Here is a 19,874-nt window from a genome sequence, read left to right on the forward strand (position 1 = left end):
GGTTCTGTCCATCTGGCAAGCTGGTCATTGCTCTGCTTCCACGGATTGTCACAAATCAGTGCCACGCCATGTCTCTCCCATAGCATGAAGGGTTCGGGACAGAAAATCAATGGGCTCTCATGGGTAACTCCATCAGTCCGAATATCTTGAGCTTGATGGCTGATAGAAAGAAATGGTGTGGAGGATTGCAGGATGGAGCGAGGGACGAATGAAAGCATGTTTTAGGGCCATGACTGGTCTGGTGAGGTTGGATGGGCATGCTGGTTTGTTTAGGATAGGAGTGGGCTGTGTTGTAAACAGAACAGGTGAGAAAAAAAGAGAGAGAGAGGTTGGGAGACATGAAAGGCTGGGTGTCTTTTTTAATAGTTTGCCAATATACCTGAATAGAAAGATGACAGTGACAAACTGACAAAAAAACAAGATGTTTCACAAAATATGCCAAACTTCTCAATAGATTCATCTTTGCCTAATATCTTCCTTACCACCACCATCCACAATTTATTTTTAATCTTTTAGAGCTGTGAGTAGCTCCTGCCTTCCCTTTGTATGTTGCATTGTAGGGGAATATTGCTGGTGTTTTTTGTGATTATTTTTGTGTAATTCGGTCATTTTCCAGTGTGAATGCAAATTATTAAGTACCTGTATAGAAATAATTCTGTATGTAGTATGGAATTGAGACACAGCTAAAGAACCTGACCTGGCGTTTGATACCAACATACTCGATAGGTGTGAAGCATAAAAGGAGATTGGACAGAGAGCAGGAAGTCAGAAGAAAAAAAAATTAAAAATGAAAGGGAGAGATTGAAAGAGAGAAAATAACATACAGAGTTAGTTTGTAATAATAAAAAGGATCGAGAGTAGTGGGGAATGTGGACAAGGCTGATAAGCGAGTGTCTCAGAAAGACGCAAGTGTTTTGGATTGAGTCTCACAAATTCTTTTAAATAAGAGCAGCGACTCATGAAAGCGATATCATATGGAAATGTCTACAACAAACCATTTAACATTCACTGCTAGAATTGACTGTAGATATGATTGCCTCAGGTTGTGGCAATGCATGCAAATGTTATGTTAAATGTGATGTGCGCTGTCCAGGTCATGAGTTATTTCCTGCAGTTTTACCTCTTTCTGCTCGTACATTTCATGCCTGGCTCAGGCTTTTTTGATCAAATTTAGAAGATGAATCATCATCATGCAGCTACAAGTACCATGATGCATGACCAGAAGTGTTCTGGATTATTTCAGGTGTCTTTATCACAGTTGTTGAAACAAAGATAACAGGTAGATAACATCTCCTTCATTATCATTTTCTCTCTCTGTTTCAGTGGTGAACAGCAAGGTGATCCTGGAGGGCCTGCAGAGGTACGGCCCCATGCCCATCTATCTGCCTGTCAGCTACCGGATCCTCAATGCTGAGTCAGCTTTCTTCCTACAGGAGGCAAACCAGGACTTAATGAGGAACTCCAGCCTGCAGGCCCGCACAGAGTCCTTCTTCATACACCAGGCTCGGCAGATGCCCATTGTCAATGCTAGTTATGGACCCCTCTCTGTCCAGCAGCCTGTCCCTCTGGAAATGCTGCAGACCCTGCCGGGGCCCTTCAACACACCCTCCTTTACTTCATCTGTGCCAACATCAGTGTCAACGTCGCCTCTCTTTACATTCAACTGGAATGTCCACACTTATATTATCAGTGAGAGGATTCACCCCAGTTGGCCAAAGGTTCAAGTGTTGTTCTATATTGCAGGGAGGGACTGGGACGATTACAGCACCATCCGCAAGCTGCCCTGCATCAGGATGTTCGCCTTCCATGAGACTCAAGAAGTGCGTGGGACGTGCAGGCTAAAAGGTGAACTGGGGTTATGTGTTGCTGAACTGGAGCCTCTGGCTAGCTGGTTCAGCCCACCTACTGTCAGACCAGGTAGGCAGAGGGTTTCTGAGCAGGCCCAGGGCACCCCTGTGGAGCTCTACTACATGGTTCAAACCACAGACAGTGGAGACTGCAGCTCAGAGGACTTGAGAAAAGGCAGTTCTGTCCGCACGGACCAGCAGAGGCCGATGGGCTATTTTGCAGGGCACACACCTATGCAGCGCATTGGGAGTGTCAGGCTGTTTCAGCCCTTGTCAGAGCTGAAGCTGGACAATAACTTTGTGGTGATGGTACCATCCAAACCCATCCGGCAGAGGGAAACGGTCTCTACTTTTCTGGCTCTGTCCACACTTTCTTCAGTGCAAATCTTCACCCTCAGGTGAGTCAGCCTCCTCTGAACACAGTTTACACTGCTGCTCTATCAAGGTTCTCTAATTTTCCAAACTACAACAAACTGGACAAACAAGCAGATTTTTCAGCAGTGATAGATAAAATCATCAAAACTCATCACTTCCACAATTCTGACCATGCACATCAAGAGTCAAAGTATACCCCTGTGTGAAATTGTGCTGAGACGTACATCATTTATGATAAGAATTTTCTCAATTAATTGTTAGTCATTGTTGTTCTGAGTCATCTACGGAAATGACTCATGCAGGGTAAAATAAGAATAATGCCTCTTAGTTCCTAAAATACAGCACTGTAGTAAGGTTCTGAAGACCTTCTGAAGACCCTAACCCTAACCCTAACCCTTGACTTTTTCTACTGACCAGATACTATTTGGTTTGGAAATGTTATTTACTACTACAGCTTGTTTAATCGAAATAATCTGCAGTTGGCAAAATCAGGGATTAATCTCTGGCATTAAAGATTAGAAACTGTGTGCATGATAAGCTTTTGATTTTCCACACCATACTCCAGTCTACAGACAATGTTGCCATGACACTGCTACAGTACTCTACTGCCCAGCAGCGGTTAGGATACTTAAGCAGTTTACATTATTTAGGTTATTTGTCCACTAAGCAGGAGAACATAATATTGCAAGTGAAAAGAAATGTAAACATGACTGTTAACCAAAAGTGCCTTCATTGTAATCATGATCATTATTCTGACTTTGTGTGAAACATTCAGACATTTTGCTTGCTTTGCTTGTACAGAGCAACTGTATCAAAAGTTGGCTGCTGTAGATGACATATTTGAGCATCTTGGCATGGGTAAAGTAAAGTAGATAAGGTTTTCTTGTGTTTTTGTGACCTTCCAAGTCATTTTGAAGAGAAAATATATAGCTATTGATGTGCTTAACATCCTCCAACTGGGCCGTAAAGTATACCCCCGTAGCCCTCACGAGGTGGGGGGGCCCCACATTTCAAACGGGCTCCGCCTAGCCTGTAAACAACTATTAGGATTTTTTATTTTTATTTTTTCATTTGATTTTGTCCTTCAAACAGTGATGCAGGGTAAAATTCAGGAAAGGATCAACACTCTTTCACAAAGTCTTCAAAAACTGAACATTAATATTTTGCAGGCTAGCAAATATCTGACATCCTTGCTTCCCTCAGAGGGGAGTTTCACCGTGTTAAAGAAACTTCTCAAAATCTTGAATCATGGGGTACTGCTCCTTCATTTTCGGAAAATTAAAATCTGATGATGTAATGTATAAATCAGCAGGTGCCCTCGCTGACCAATACAAAGATGACTAACCTGTAGATTTTCCAGAATAGGTGCTATCATTAAGATGCACATTACTGTCTGCCATAGGAAATCAAGCATGGCTCACCACTCTATATTATCAAGTGTGCCTGATAGCCAACATTAATAAACTTTTTCTTAATCTACTGTCGCAAGCGCTCAAAGATCCCTCTCAAAACTGAAAGTAATTCCAACATATCTGAGAAGCACCATGAAAATAAACACGCCCACAGTCTATAGCTACTTAAAGAGAGTGATATGGGATTTTGCTCATCTATATGCTAAAAGATGTGCGCATGTATACTCGCCTGCAAGCCTGTAAGAAAACAAACTGAAGTCTGATTGCTAGGATGAACGTGTTTTCATAATTGATGAAACATTTGTTGCTCTGTTCGAGAAACCGGTTTAGAATAAAAAATAATTTGACCTTAAAGAAAAAGCTGGTTCTCTCAATCTTCACAGAACAGTTGTGTAACAATCTGAGTTGAGTGGGCAGGTGCGCTTTTTACAGTAACTTTGATAATGAAATCCTGCATCCTGCATCAATGAGTAATGAGGAGGAGGACAGCTCCCGCAATCATAGCCATCGCAGGATCAGCGTTTTGACAGCGGTTGTGTCACTTTGTAGTTTGTAATGTTTAAAAGCTTCATTAGTTTAGAAGTTTACTTAAGATATTTAACTCCATAATCTGTGTCCAGTGTTCTAAAGTTGTCTGTTTATTTTTGTTGTGCATTTGAAATGATAAGTATCCGCACAATGAAAGATCTTAAAATTCGCCTGCTCTGTGCTGCAAGAAAGGGGCCCACTCAGGTTTAGCTGAAGGGGGCCTCACATGTTGGCGTTACAGTGGTGTTCTCCAAACTGCATTTTGACTGACTTCTGGGGATGGTTCTGACTGAATAACACCTTAATTATGCCTTTGTGCTATTTATGAAGATTGTTTCATGTACTCACCTTCAAAATTACCTGTCAGAGGAAAATTCTGTCTGTGGTGATTCCACACAAGAGCAACACAGTTTGTTATTGATTCATTGAGCCTTGTCTTGCACAAATTACAATTCAAAGTGACTATAATTGCTCCATGTTGTGCGATGAAAATTAAGGTGTAAGGAATATGCATTTCCACCGGGCTACTTTTATGCTTGAGATCTAAATCATGAAAGATGAAACAGTAAGCAGCCTCAAAGTGGAGCTGTGACAGAGAGCCTTGGCAATTTGTCATCCCTGGGTGAGCAGGAAATCTGCCAAAAAGCCTCATTGCTTTTTCTCTCACTCCAGTGATGATGAACTCCCATGAAGTATTAGCGCTTGCAGTGTGTGTTTATCACATTTGCCAGCATGTGTGTAAATGGGAACTTTAAAGGTGTTTTTTTTCCCTTTAATTCTTTTTGCACCAGTGTTGCACCCCAATCGTTCAGAAGTTCATCTTTTTTATGTTTTCCGTTGGGATAGCGCGGACTTAAAATTCAACCAAAATACCTCATTAGCAACCAAAAGATTAAACCTCAAAGTATTTGAATCACAGGCTACTTTACAGTACTTGACTGCCAGTTTACCAATCTCTATAACTGAACATCTGAACACTGTTGATTAATCACATCTCAGGTCTGTTGTGCATTACTTTTATCTTATAGAACTAAACCTTCGGTGCTATTCAGTAAGTATTTTTTTTCTCTTATCTTCTGGAGCTCCTGATAATTAAAACAAACAAACAAACAAACAAACATTCTTTAATGTAACCCTTTGGGTACTTGATATCCCCTCAGTGACTGAATCCCTATGATGACTGTATATTGGCACTGATATGTGCAAATTCAAGCTCTGCGTCACTGGAGGTGGGAGTCTGTATGCATCTATGGTGAGCTATTCAAGATAGGAGTTTTTTAAGCTGTTGAACGCCAAGTCACTGCTTTCTCTCTTTATCGCTCTATGTGTTTGCATACTGTCTGCGAATGTTTGACTATGTACTCGTGTGGGTGTGTTTATGGACAGCTTACTTTACAAGTAACTCTGGTGTTTCTCCCAGCGGCTGAGGCATCATTAACTATTTATGTTCTCTGGAATTACTCCCTTCTCCTCGCCATTATCTTTTCTCTCCTTTAATCCATCTACTCCCCTCTTTAACTACTACAGTCTAACTTGTGACAAAAGAATACCGAAAATCTCTAGACAGCCTTTATTCTTACTTGCACTGCTGTCAAATTGAATCAATATTTTTTCACTCAAAAATGTATTCTTTTTTAAATAACTCTTTTCTATGCTTTTTAATAGGACTGCAAGTAAAATGGTTTCTTTGGACTTATTATGTGGAGCACATTTCCAAGGGCATCATGCAGCTTCCCATTCAAGCTTTAGTTTATGAAATGTATAAGTCCTCTTTGTTTGCTTGTTTATTGCAACATATACAATCAGCAGGCTCAATCTTTTGGGTCACAGTGGTTTCCATAGACCTGTAGAGTATGACTAGTGGTGGTGACATTTTTCTTTTTGGTATTATTGATACACTTTCCCCCCCTCCCCCCTACACTAAAGTAGATCAACTTAGAAATGTAAGTTCCCCTGCTGCCTTAAACATTTAATTTAACTGAGCTTATGTTCAGTATATAATATATATAGAATAGTTCAAAGTTGTCTTCTGAGTTATGGAAATGTAGAACTAACTGAGATTTGTTAACTGAACTAGAGATATGTGATTTACAAGAGCTGAGCTGCGCCTGAAAATCCTGTCCTTTTATTTATTTTCTTCTCTGGTGTGGGAGTCATTTTAAAGTGCAGCAAAGAAGGACTTGCACACAAAGAACAAAAAAAGAGCTTAGACTGGAATCTGAATTTTAAATATTCACATGCAAATGCTCAATCAAGTCCTTGGGCATTGATTAGGTACACCTGTAGAGTGACCCATGTATAGGGAGACTAATCATGCACTGAAGAAAGTCCAACATGGACTGAAGTGTCTGCACTTCATTTATTCCTCTGTACAGCTCTAAAATGAATGAATGAATGAATGCATGAATGAATGAATGAATATGAATATTTAAAATCCAGAATACATTTTGAACTCTTTTTTGTTATCTGTGTGTGAGTCCTTTCTTGATGCATTTTAACTGAGTATAGATATTGCATTTAATAACCTTTGAATATTACAAAGCTGAATCAACAAATGTTCGGTCACACTGACAAAAGGTCACATTCTGATTTGCTTTCCATTTCTATTTTCCCTGTTTGAAGAGTCAGTTTTTCATTTAACACAAAGAACATACAGCTGCCGCTGCAGTTGGAGCCACTTTGTACCAGAGTCAGTACAATGTCAACATACCCTCAATGGCAGAGAAATCATATGTGTACAGGGGTAGTTCAATTTGGAAAGCATCTTTGGTTTTGGAACACTTTATTGAATTATTGTTCATTTCAAAATTTTACCTGTGCGTGAACTTGACCTTTTACTGAAAATTCAATTTTTCAGTGTATGTGCACTGGAAGCCTCTGCTTACTAGCAGTGTTGTTGTCTAGCATGGTTCACCAAGTTTTGACTCCAACAAAAGAAAATTGTTATATCTCTCTAAGCAGAAGGATTTATAGAAAACAAACCTAAGGCTTGAGTGGAAAATGTTTTTTTAAATTTAAACATTTCCATTCAACATTAATGCTCAATTTACATGGATACCCATTTTTCATAAACATAATGGATATATTAACTTCATTGTCATATTCTGCTTTTAAAGGCCCACAGCTTCCAATATTCAATAGTTTGGATGCAAAGTGGTAACAGCCTGTAGTTTAGCCAGTCATCCGATCTCGCTATCAACATTTGACTTGCTCAGACCTGAGGACAGGAGGAAGCAAGTGTTGGGATGGTGTCCATTAGGAAAGAGAATACAAAACAGAATTATTTTTCTGATTAATGTCATACTGTATAAGTTCACTTAAAGTAATATCAACATGCTTAAAGATCCCTGTCAAACCTGTTTTAAGATGCATATAAACACACTCTACTTTGAATAATGTTTTGTTGGGTTTTTTTTCAATGATGCATACTCCTTCTACCTCATTAAAAATGCTTGACTCTACATATTTAAATGTATTTCATTTTAGAAGTTTAACTACTGGAGACAAGATGTCCTAAATCTCCTATACTTCACTGTAAAGTCCATTTTCAGTGCATGTGCACTGGAAGCTTCAAGTTTCCACATCATACTTGTATAAATTGAATATTGGATATTGGATTGGCTCCAGACTAGTTGTTCCAAACACATCATGATTGTAGGCCCACACTTTAAAATCAGATTTTCAATGAACACAGAGAAACTTTCCACTTTCAGTAAAAACAGACTTATAATGTCAATCTCTGCATATACAACATTTTGTACAATGAATCTCAAACATTCAAATGTAAGAAAAAGAAGGAAAACATATTTTTGAGTGGAGGGAGACTTTAAAAAGTTAACTTCAACTTCAGTGTATTTTTAGTGTAGAATCACTTAATAAGTCTGCACACTTTAGAGGTTGAAAGAAACAAGTCTAATTTATTTGCTAATTCTCAAATATTCATATGCCCTAAACTGTCAATCCACTATCAGTCTTGGCAATAAGAAGGTTGATACTCACTTTATTTGCTCATTGATATATCCTTGTTTATCAGCTTTTTGAAAATGATTAGCATATATGACAATATATGTCATATATGGCACCATCTTACCTCCAGCTTTTTACTAACTGTGCTATAATTCCAAGGAGCAATAACTAAGTTTCCTCATGTAGCGCAACATATTTGAATGATAATATTTCATATTTATCCTTACATTATCATACATAGTAATGGACAGCCAGCTCGTTACTAGTTGCACAGCAACAGCAACACATTTAACAAAAGGGCTATTTTATTTCATTTTTTTCACTCTCTCATTGCCTAATTGGATGTATTTTATCTTATCTTATCTAATCTAATGTAATTATTTTGAATGTAATTACAGGCTTTTAATTCCAGCTGCTAGAAAAACACACGGACATTTGTGCACACACAAATTCACGAACATGCACATATGCCTTTATACTTGCAGACACGTGTGCACCCACATATACTGACACTCACACACACATACATGCATGCATGTGTGGACCTGCTCTGTGCCAATTGTAAAGTCATGGTGTGTTTGTCACGCTAAAGGCTCCCAGTGGAATCAGTAATTCTCTGCTCCCTGCCTCATTAGCCATGGAGAGAGTGGTGTAACAGGTTGGAAAGGGTTCTCTAGCTACTCCTTATTCAACATGCAAATGAAAACACCATTTCCTCCTGAACAAATTAACAGGCTTTTCAAAAGATAAATTGCCCCAGCTGTATTGTAATTTTGACTAAACAATCCAACATATTTCCACAGATCCCCCTGGGGGCAGTGTTGCTGATGAATGCAAATGAATTTCTAATATCTGTGAGTGTGAAGGTATAAGTATGAGATTTTTCATGCTGTGCCAGCCCAAACAGTGAGCATGAGTTGTTTTACTAAGCAGAGATTTAGGAGGTGAACAAGGTGTTGGGCTATGAATAAAGAAGTGGAATTAAACTGAGACAGGTTTGGTGTTATTTAGGTGTTTCACATGATGCAGTGCCTCACGTCAGCTGGTTGTGATCCTTGACACTGTTCAGATTTACAGGTCGTGTGCCTTGGTTGTTTATTGTTGGCCCATTGTTTGCTGAAATATCAGCAGGAGAAAAGGTTGGAATAAAGATGTTCTCCTCAGTGTATTAGCCTTATCTTGACTGCACTCCTCTGTGATTCAGTTCTTGGTAAAGGTCACACAAGATAGGTATGTCTCTTTTCCATTTCCATTCCTGTACTTATCTTTATTTTTTTACTGTATTTTATCTGCCGCTCTGTCTTGGTCTCCTCTCGCCTCCTCATGTTGTTTAACCTTTCTCACTCAGTACGAGCGCTTTCCTTTTTCTGTCTTACTTATGCTCTCCCTGAGCTCGACATGCTCCTCCCTTGTGTGTACAAGTAATGGAAAGAAATCTCGTTTTTATATTTAATTATCATGAAGACCCTTGCACCAAATTAGATGTCCTATCTATCCCAATGTAGTTCAGTCTCTTTACCCTCGTCTGCCCTTCTTTTCCCAGCTCCCTCTTTCCTTTAGCTCAGTTGGCCCATTCACCAGTGTTTACTTTGAAAGCACAGACTTTTCTCCTCTACTCATTAATAAGTAATTAGTGATTTGCAGCCCGGGGAGACTTCTCACTATGTAGATCCTGCTCTCTGTTGGACCCTGCCACCACAAAGCAATCACCAGTTGCCTGCAGCTAGTAATTTGAATCCTTGTGTTTTCTACCATAATGATTTTCCATCACTTTTCCTCTCTTGAATCTGTGTCTAAATTGATGAATTTATTGGACATTGGAAGCACAGAATGTATTGCTCTGCCACTTTGGCATTCCTTGTCTTCATGTTTTTTTGCACTTGCTCCGTCCATCTGCCTTTGGAAAAGCTACATGTCCCTGAAGGATTTTCATGATGCCGCTGCTTGGCAGAGGGTCATACCAATACATTGTATCATTCAGAGTGACACATGCCTCCAAGACATGGAGTATCGATGGAGTCAGAGGTCGGCTTGGGTTTCTCTCTCTGGTTGCTTTGAACTTGTGAGAGTCTTTCAGGCTTCTTATAAGGGCAGCAGAGAGAATGAAAGGAGCTAGAGTGGGTCTTCCCAAGAGAATGGTGCCTCATATCTCGACTGGTGTTAGGATTACTGAAGTATGTGTGGTATGTAGGGATGTGTAGCTATCTCTCCAAGACAATTTGACATGTTTCTACTTTATATGAACCACTATTACTAACATATTTTGCAAAATATGTCAACTTTGAATGTTCAGAAGTGTTCAACTTTGATTTCAAATGAAGAGAAGCCATAAAATAACCTAATAATAGAAAAGTGGCTTTAAATTTAGCATTTAGAAATGTTGATGTCTCCTTCGTACACACCTTCATATACTCCAACACTTAACACATATTCTCCTTCATAGTGCTATCCAACAACAAAAGAGTTATTGCAGCAAGTAGTATCTAAACTCTATCAGAACTGTTTTCTACAGTCATTAGTTATTTTGAAGGGCTCCGATTAAAACTGGAATCACTTTGTGTCTTCAGTCTAAACACAGTCTAGGTCTCTGTACTGACAGTGTAAAATAGAAATTAAATATATGCTCAAGCCAGGTAATTTCAAACTTTAAAAAGGTATCAATAAAATATTAAAATGAATTGTACTGTTCAAATTCAGGTGGAAATTTCTTGAAGATTGTTAAATGAATATTTCAGTCCACTGTCTTTTAGGTGTCATTAAACCTGCTGCATTTTGAACCAGCTACAGATGGGAAAAAGCTTTGTGGCTGAGACAAGAGGAGAAAAAGACCAAAAATCACTGACTCACATGTTTCTCAGATGCAAAAAGGAAGTCTGAACAACTTTTTTTAAAACTTGATTTGTGTAATTTAAACCGGACAACAAAGTCTCAAGTTTCTCAAAGATTTTAAACCTCTTACGTATGTGTTGTGATGTTCTCAGTTTTCAAGAATTGTCAACATTACTTTTGGAAGCCAAAATGCAGTGTCTGGCCTGTCAGATAACTGCACATTCTGGCACTCAAAAGCCAAGTTAAACAAATGTTCCATGGGAAAATACATTAAGAACCAAAAACCAAGTAAAGACAGAAGTGAACCTTAAAGTTGGGGAAGAGTTTTGTTCTCAAAACAGCATTCTCAAAAACTTTATATTACGTTTATTTCTTTCTGTGTATTTCTGCAAATCATTACACACTAAACTGAAGAAAAATGTACAGATACCCCCCATTTTGTGTTTTAATTCATTTCTGGCAATCAACAAGACTTCCACCAATAATTAATGGTTGTTCTGAAATTTGATTTCAGATTACCATTTCAAATAGATGGTTGACTATGCTTTATAAACTGAAAAAGCCCTCTGGGAAAAATCTATGATTTTGGCCTATAGAAATATACAGTAGCTTGTAGCTTTGCCTAAATAACACCAAATTGAAACGTAGGATCCCAAAGCAAAAACACCAAGATAGTGAGCCAGATAGAAATGAACCGGCATGTGCATTAACAGAACTTGAATGTATGAGATTTCTACCAGACCTAGGTTTTATTTCACCCCCCATACTTCACCACCAGTCTGGTTACAACCGTTGTACCACTGTAACAGTTTAATATAAGTGATACAGTCACATCATGCTAACTTTTTTTAAATTGAAACCCATTAATTACAAACTTGAGCAGCACAATTTACTAACTAACTTACACATTTGCAAACCAAAGACAGCTGCAGTTAGATGTAACCATATATGGCAGACCAGTGGAGACCAGGATATTTCATTCAGAAATATCTTTCACAGAAAGATTGTCAAAATAAAAGTAAATTGCACAAATCCTATGTCACACAATTATACAAGTAGAACAACACACTTATACATTGTGGGTTATTTGGTAATGTGACAAATTTTAATTTTTGCATCAGTAGGATACCATACAAAATTAAGTGCGCTAGATTCCCCTGCTCCTCCTACCTCAGGCTTTCAGTGAAGAGACCTGAGGTCAACATATCCTCGCCTCTCCCCCCATCTCCTACTTCTGACTGTGAGATATTCTCAGCAGGAAGAAGCTTCTAGTTCACAAACTAGAACGATGGCGCCCGCTGCAAGGTAAAGGTTAATTGACCCACACAGTGACATTATAAAAAGGAGACGTGACGTGCAAATAAATGATAGAAGACTTTCTTTTGGCGCTTGTGCCCCATGCTGCCCCCTGCATTAGCTTGTATGGAAACATATTGCCCCCATGCCAGAAAAATCTTTTTTATTTTTCTGGCGTGGCAATACGTTTCCATAAGCTTAGCTACCATTTCTTGGAGTACTAACTCTTCACACTGGCTTCAAAAAACAGGACAAACAGCTAACGCTAGTGAAGTTACAGGGTAAATTAATATACATGATCACATTTAAAACCCTGTGGACTAGTTAGGTAACAAACCTGATGTCATTACTCATTGTCTGTGAACCAAAGTCCCAACTGATGATGTCAGTTGCACAATGATGTGCAATATAAAATTCAGATTTCACTGAATTTTCTGTTTAATGCACGGCTGCATTAATTTCACAGTCAAATTCAGAATACAGTATCATATTGTGACATATTACAGTCAAATATTGTGAAATCCTGGAAATAGTTTGCAGTGAAGCTTCTGCAATCTGAGTTGAAAATGATAAATGTAGGACTGGAGGGTTTGACAAACATGGTGGGATTAGGTTGTGAGGCAGTCCTGACAAAATAAACTCTGCTGGCTAACTGTGGGTTTGTGTCTCGCTCTCTCCCAGACAATCATAAGCTTGGCCTTATAATCGCTTGTTTATCCTTGATGTTTCTCGTAAGGCTTTACTTTGATTAGTTTGATCCCACTGACTTGACAGCTGTAACACAAACTCAAAGTCATGCATATTTAAATGTGGACTTGAGGCAAAGAAATAAAGAAAGACAGAGAGAGGGAGGAAAATGATGAAATGTTGTGGTTGTCATACATCAGGAACATTTTTTTTTTTTTTTAGAAACTGAAAGCCACAAAAACAGAGAAAATGCACTAACTCTTCGCAACTATTAAATTGCCTCACCCACACCGGGGTTAGAAAGGTGTACCAAGATTGATGTAGATAGATAGATAGATAGATAGATAGATAGATAGATAGATAGATAGATAGATAGATAGATAGATAGATAGATAGATAGATAGATAGATAGATAGATAGATAGATAGATAGATAGATAGATAGATAGATAGATAGATGTAAACTTTATTGATCCCCTAGGGGAAATTTAGGGTCCAGCAGCTTAATACACATAAAGACATCACACATAACATACACAAACAACATAAACAGGAATGTAAAAAGTAAAATCTGTATAAATACAAATTAAGTAAGAATAAAAATATTAAGAACAGTATACTAAATAATGAAATACTAAATACTAAATTTAAAAAAAACAAGGTCTGAGGCTGAGGCTGTGTGATAAAGTGCAAAAATAAAAATATTGTGCAATATACAGTTTAAAGGTACAGAACAGTGATACAGAGGGTGGAGATTAAGCAGAGAAGTCTATCTATTTTCCTTTTATTGCCAGATTGTACAGTTGTATGGCCCTGGGGACAAATTAAATAGTCAAAAAAATAAAAACGCTGTCAAAAGAATGAGAAAGGGTGTTAAACAGAGGGAAGCAGCTAAAATTATTTTACTAGTTTTATTCAAAATAAAAAACATTAGCTGTTCTGTCCTAAAGTAGCATAATGTGCCTAGAGTGAGGGTAAGGATTAGGGTTAGTATTATAATGAGTTACCCCATGTGAACTGTGCAACAATTTTTGGCATACAATTATCCTCTGGTTCTTAGCTATTCGTTAGTAAACCGCAAGCTGTTACACTGTCAGTGCATACTATAGTATTGATTAAAATTGGATCTGTCACATGTCTGTTCCAACTGAAAAAATCTAGACAGTTTGGCCTGCACTCCTTCCTTCTTTATACAGTAGTTTTAGAGAAATCAACAGTGCCTCCATGTTGTACAATAACACTGTCTTAAAGTTTCTCAGTATGTGAACATTTCTTTATGCTTTGGAAGACCAACATACTGCCACATCCACCCTTAAGTCAGCCAGTAAGAAAACTTTAATTACATTTTTCAAAGAGCAGGAGAAACCTTTTAATACATATTGATAAGAGATGAGCATACGGGCAGAAAAAGCATAACCCCCATTAATCTCAGTTTGCAGAGCTAATAATAATAATAACCGCAATGACCTCTTTCGCATTAAGAGTTTGTTCTGTCTGTATTTTCAAATAATCATATACTTTTACTTCTGCCATGCAGCAAGTGTGATCAGCAATCCTTTGGTTTGAGGCATCCCCGGTGTCTAAAGAAACATAGTCTCTAACAGTGGCAGTTTAATTCCTGCTTTCATATATTTCAAAGCACTTACTTGGCTGTGGGAATGATAGTTACTTTACAGAATGTTAAAAGTATACTATGCAAGGATGCTGTCAGTTGGTGTTTGTAAATGCACAGTATTCAAAGTTGTCCTGTCCTCTCCAGTTCAACGATAGAGAGAGAGAGAGAGAGAGAAAGAGAGAGAGAAAGAGTATAGAAACTAAATGCAGCCTCACCATGTTTACTTCTGACTCTAGGTACAGATAGAAGACCAGTCCCAGATGATCTGAGAGGTCTTGATGGCTCGTAGTTGAGTAGAAGGTCAGAGATGTATTTTGGCCCTAAACCATTTACCGCTTTGTAAACCATCAGGAGTATTTTGAAATCTATTCTCTGGGAAATTGGAAGCCAGGACTGGAGTGATGTGGTCTACTTTCTTGGTGTTAGTGAGGGCTTGAGCAGCAGCGTTTTGAATCAGCTGCCGTTGTCTATATTCTCACCCACACCTCCTCACAACCCTGTAGGAAGGTGCCGCATAGCCAATTTTGTGTGAATGCAGAGCTTCATCCTGTCCACTGTGGCCTCTCTGCTCTGTGGGAGTGCTGTTCATCCTCACACTTGGCCAAGCAGACACACAGATCTGCAACTCTTTACATCAATGACACAAAGCAGAGAAGAGAGTCAGAGACAGCAGTGTAACCTGGTCGCTACGTTACGAGTCACGACCTCAAACCCTGCGCACCATTATTGACTGGGGGCTACACACCCACTGCCCAATAGTTGGCACCCAGAAGCATCATGTGAACACAGCAAAATAATAAGAAAATATGGTCAGAAGGCAGGGTCACTGTAGTGGTATATGCCACCACTCACTTCCTGTGGGTCAAATGATGATTGAGAGAGAATATTTTTGTATGTCCATACATTTTAAATAAAAATCCTTCATAGTATACCTTCAAAACTCACCTTCTGCTCCTCCAAAATATATTTCTCTTTTAAGTTTTACTTTCATTCACAGAACAGGTTGCCTTCCCTTCACAAGCACAGGCAGAAATACAGAGTTTGAGGCAGTGACAACAACAACAACAAAAAAGCAGTGACAAAGACCTAGAGAGAGCAACAGATAAAAAACGAACTGACAAGCTGACAGAATCTGGGCTACTGGGGAGAATCATTAGATTGATATAATATTCAGCATGCAGCTTGGAGCAGTGCCTTTGGCTGGGCTTTAAGTAGTGTAGTGTTGGTCAGTCTGGTTGTGGCTGGCTGGGAGGTCAGCCACTGATCTACAGATATAAGCTGGTACACTGGAGCCAAGCCTTCATCATCCTGTGGACCTACAACCACTGTGGGTGGATAAGCCTTGATCTGCTCAGGGGTTTGCATGTGTGTGTGAGTCTATGGTGAGTCTGAAGATACAAATGATTGCATGCGTGTGTCCACATACATCTACAGATGTGGCTGTGTTGTGTTTGTGTGTGTGATTATTTTTCTTTTTTCTTTTTTTAGTCTGAACATCCCTGCTGAACATCCCTGCTGGGTAAAGTGAAAGACAAAAAAAGAGGGAATGATATCTTTCTTTTTAAACGACAAAGTAAATGTTATTTAAATGGAATTGACCATAAGTGGCCAGCACCCACTGGTTAACTGGTTAGAACTTCATATTTGTGTTCTTATTTACACATTTAAAGATCCCCTTCAAACATTTTTGAAAGACATCAAAAAATGCTTTTCTTTGGCTAGTAATTTGTGTCTTGTACAATGTTTTAACAACAACAAAAAAGAATCCATGCTCATGTTACAAACTCTTTCCTCATCTAAAACAAATCCATGTAATTTAAATCGTTAAACTGCTAGACACAAAGGCCCCATTTACATCTGGTATTAACATGTGTGTACTATACATCTTCATACATTATCTGGATAATGACATCCAATCTATGGTTCCTTGCATTTACACCTGTATTAAAATGTGTTCTTAGTTGTGCCTTTATTGTGATTAGATCTCAATATTTAAATTAGCTAGGTGGAGCTGGCAGACTTGTCAAACAAGTTGGCGCATCTCAGGTCAAGGAAACTGAAACCATCCTGTCATTCATTTCTAAATCTCTTTTTTTGAGGTTAGACTTCTAATAGTTACTGCTATTTGTTGCTTTTGCGGGGTCTGCTTTAGATGACAGGAAGAGGCAGAGTTAGCTGACATTTCAACTTGCCGGGCCGATATTTTCCTTGAATTTGGTCATGCTGTGCAGATTGCATTAATACTTGGCTGAGATCCGATCACAATGCAAGCCTGTCTATCTCCAAATGTGTTCTGGCCAATCCAGTTGTTTTACGATTAAATGTGTTCTGAGTGCATATACAGCTAGCATCAATGTGTTTTTTTTTATCCAGATAATATATCCAAATACAGATTGTGTTTTCATGCCAGATGTAAATGGAGTAAAGATGTCTCCTACTTTGACTTTGAAAAGTCCATTGAGCATTACACCCATTAAACTCTGATGTGCACAAATAAGTGATCCTCCTTCAGCAGATGAATGTTTAAACAGCATCCTGGTGTTAAACTCTGCACAAACATCATTCTGCACAGTGAACCTCAAATAATCAGGTGAAGTAACAATAAGACAAAACTATTTTGTGGGAAGGGAGGCTTTAAAACATCTCTAAACTGATAAAGTATACAAATGATCAGCCTAGAAAAAGTTACATTAAATGACATTTAGATGACAACTGGAGCGACATGAGAATAAACCTCACGAGATAACATTAATAAATTATTGGTGTTTAATTGGCAGGGTGAACTTAAGTTAACCGCAGTTGATGGATTATTTTTTTGATGGGGAACTGACAGTACATAGTCTGGAACCTGGGACATTTTGATTTGAATTTATGGGGGTGTAATATGAAAGACTGGAAGTGTCTGTCCTCTTGAGTGATCTGACGATAATATCTTTGTGTATTTTGAAAGTGACGTACAATTTCTGTCTCTCGCTAACATTCAATTCAATGACTCAGCTGTGTAGCTGCTGCCTTTTTCAATGTGATTTAGTGACATCAAGAGAAGCAGCATTCTTTTATTTAACCTACATTAAAAATGTTAAGCTGATTAGACATTATATTGAATAATCAGTGCAGCTGCAGAAAATGGCTGATTTAAAACCTTTACTGTGTGATGAACTAAACACTGGGATCAGTTGTGTCCCTTTAAAGCAAACAGGTTGGACAGCAAAGGTCACAAATTATGTTCAACCATGGGCTAGTCTTTATCAGCCCTGAGTACTAGTTCTTTTTATTTCTTTTAATTCATTCAAGACCAAAATTGGTTTAAAGAGCAGTTTTATGGTCATATATGAGGCAGTGTTAATGCTCACCTGTCAATAAAAGGAAGCCAAAATATGCTGTGTGCCTGTTTTATTCATGTCATAAGTTTATGAGATGTTATGAGTTAATATTTAGTGGAATTAACACGAGGTTTACGTTTACTTTGTTATGAAAGGTCATGTAAAGGATTGATTGTAATATGTGAAAGGGAAAACTTTTGTTAAGTGCCTTATGGGGCCAAATATTTTTGGTGGAGGGCCAAATTTGGCCTGTAAGCCAATATTTGCCTGCCACTGATGCACAGTATGAGTGTGGGTGCCAGCTTTCTTTTGTCTGGACTCAGAGCCTTTTCAGTGCAACAGAAGGCTTTCTCCTTCCCATTTCAATTATAGGCTATACAGGGTATAATTTCAAGTACTTACTGAAATGCTCATTGAAGATGCACAGAAGCTCATGCAACAATCCCTTATGCTAAAAGATTAAAGATTGTGGGCCAATTTGGGAAGTAATTTAACAACTTGGAGATTTTTTTTTTTAGAATCGCTGAGGTTCCCTGTGAATTGGATATAATCAATGCTGTATATGCCAGCTGTTTGAAAGAAATAAATGAAGGATACACCTTATTTGCTTGAGATGAACTGATCCCATTATGTTGTGCTGCTGATTTTCTCACCATTGTATCAAGACCTTTCTTTTCAGTTTGTGGATCAAACCTCATTAAAGATAGCTTTGTGTTGATATAATATCAATATGATTAATGTTCATACGAATAGATGAGCCTTTCAACAAACAAATAAATCCAATTAAGAATGCGGATTAGTGTCTTTTTATATTATTGAACTAGTAATTTAACTGGTGATTGGTGTGTCTGTGCAATGGCTAAAGTAAAACCTTATAGTATAGTTCACAATCATACAAACAGTGAAATGCATTTGCAGTGCAATACATTATTTTATATCACTGAAACTGCCGGTGTGTTCTTGTCCAATGTCATATGAGCAAGCTGATGTGATATATTGCTTTCATTTGAATCAATAGCAGCCTTGAACACATTAAGAGCAAAACACGCTAAAGCAATAATTGACGTGCCTCATTTGATGCTCCTATGGCATATATCACAGAAGGAACTCAGATTTGTCCTGTTGTTCTCTATATTTAACAATATAATTTCAGTAGATGGATGTAATGAATGAAAGAAGAGGACAGAGTCTGTTTCCACAGTTAATTGTCTGTTGAGTGTTTGATTGTTATTTATTTCTGCTTATGGACATAAATGCCATGAAATAATAAAAAAAACAAAAAAAAAACAGAACGATTTATTTCTCTCACCGCTCCTTCTTCCGTCTTGCTCGGACACTGGCTTGCTCGTTCACTCAGCTCACTCTCATTCTCTCTCTTTTCAACTGCAGCAAAGATAGCTTTGGTCACTGGGTCCTCATTTGACACCCCAACATTGAAACAAGGTTAGAGTAGGGGCATCAAGGCAGGTGTCGCATCTCATAATGCATTTGGTATGCGTTTGGCCATTTAAAACAATCAGTGTACTTCAAAACGCTCCCAACAGACACTTTCAGGGCCTTTACTTGACATAATGCTATATGATATACTGTATATGTTATCCCACTTGTTGAAATGAAAAGGTACAAGATTGTAGACTATCTAGTGTGTAAAAACACTATTGTGGGATTTCTGCTTTTATGAGCAGTAGCTTGTGTTCAAGAAAAATAAATCAATTCTGTTTGAGTAAAAAAAAAAATGGTGCATTCATGTTGGAACGAAGCTCCCTTTGTGTTTGGTCAGCAGTCTTTCAGCCTCCACTGTCATCTGTGCTGGGCACATGAGGTTCACATGCTGCTATACAACCCTGGAGGGAGCATCGGCACAATGCAGATGTTCATTTTCTATCTGGTCTTCTGTAATTTTGCCACTTATGTTAAGGCTTGTGAAGTCCTGGGTGACCATTTCACCTTGTTCACTCTCCAGTTGGCTGTTTTCTGGACCACAATATAGTGGACCG

At 38.3% G+C, this 19,874-nt stretch overlaps 1 protein-coding gene across 1 annotated transcript in view; it reads left to right on the forward strand.

Moving 5' to 3' along the window:
• Window positions 1–229: 229 nt before the first annotated feature.
• Window positions 230–19,874, forward strand: part of LOC133994946 (transmembrane protein 132C-like) — a 109,180-nt gene continuing 89,535 nt past the window's right edge. The window contains exons 1-2 of the mRNA XM_062434190.1: window positions 230–305; window positions 1,324–2,245. Coding sequence (XP_062290174.1) covers window positions 230–305; window positions 1,324–2,245 — 998 coding nt within the window. The remainder of the gene's footprint in view (window positions 306–1,323; window positions 2,246–19,874) is intronic.

Source organism: Scomber scombrus, chromosome 15 (genome assembly GCF_963691925.1).
Source record: "Scomber scombrus chromosome 15, fScoSco1.1, whole genome shotgun sequence".
Classification (NCBI taxonomy): domain Eukaryota; kingdom Metazoa; phylum Chordata; class Actinopteri; order Scombriformes; family Scombridae; genus Scomber; species Scomber scombrus.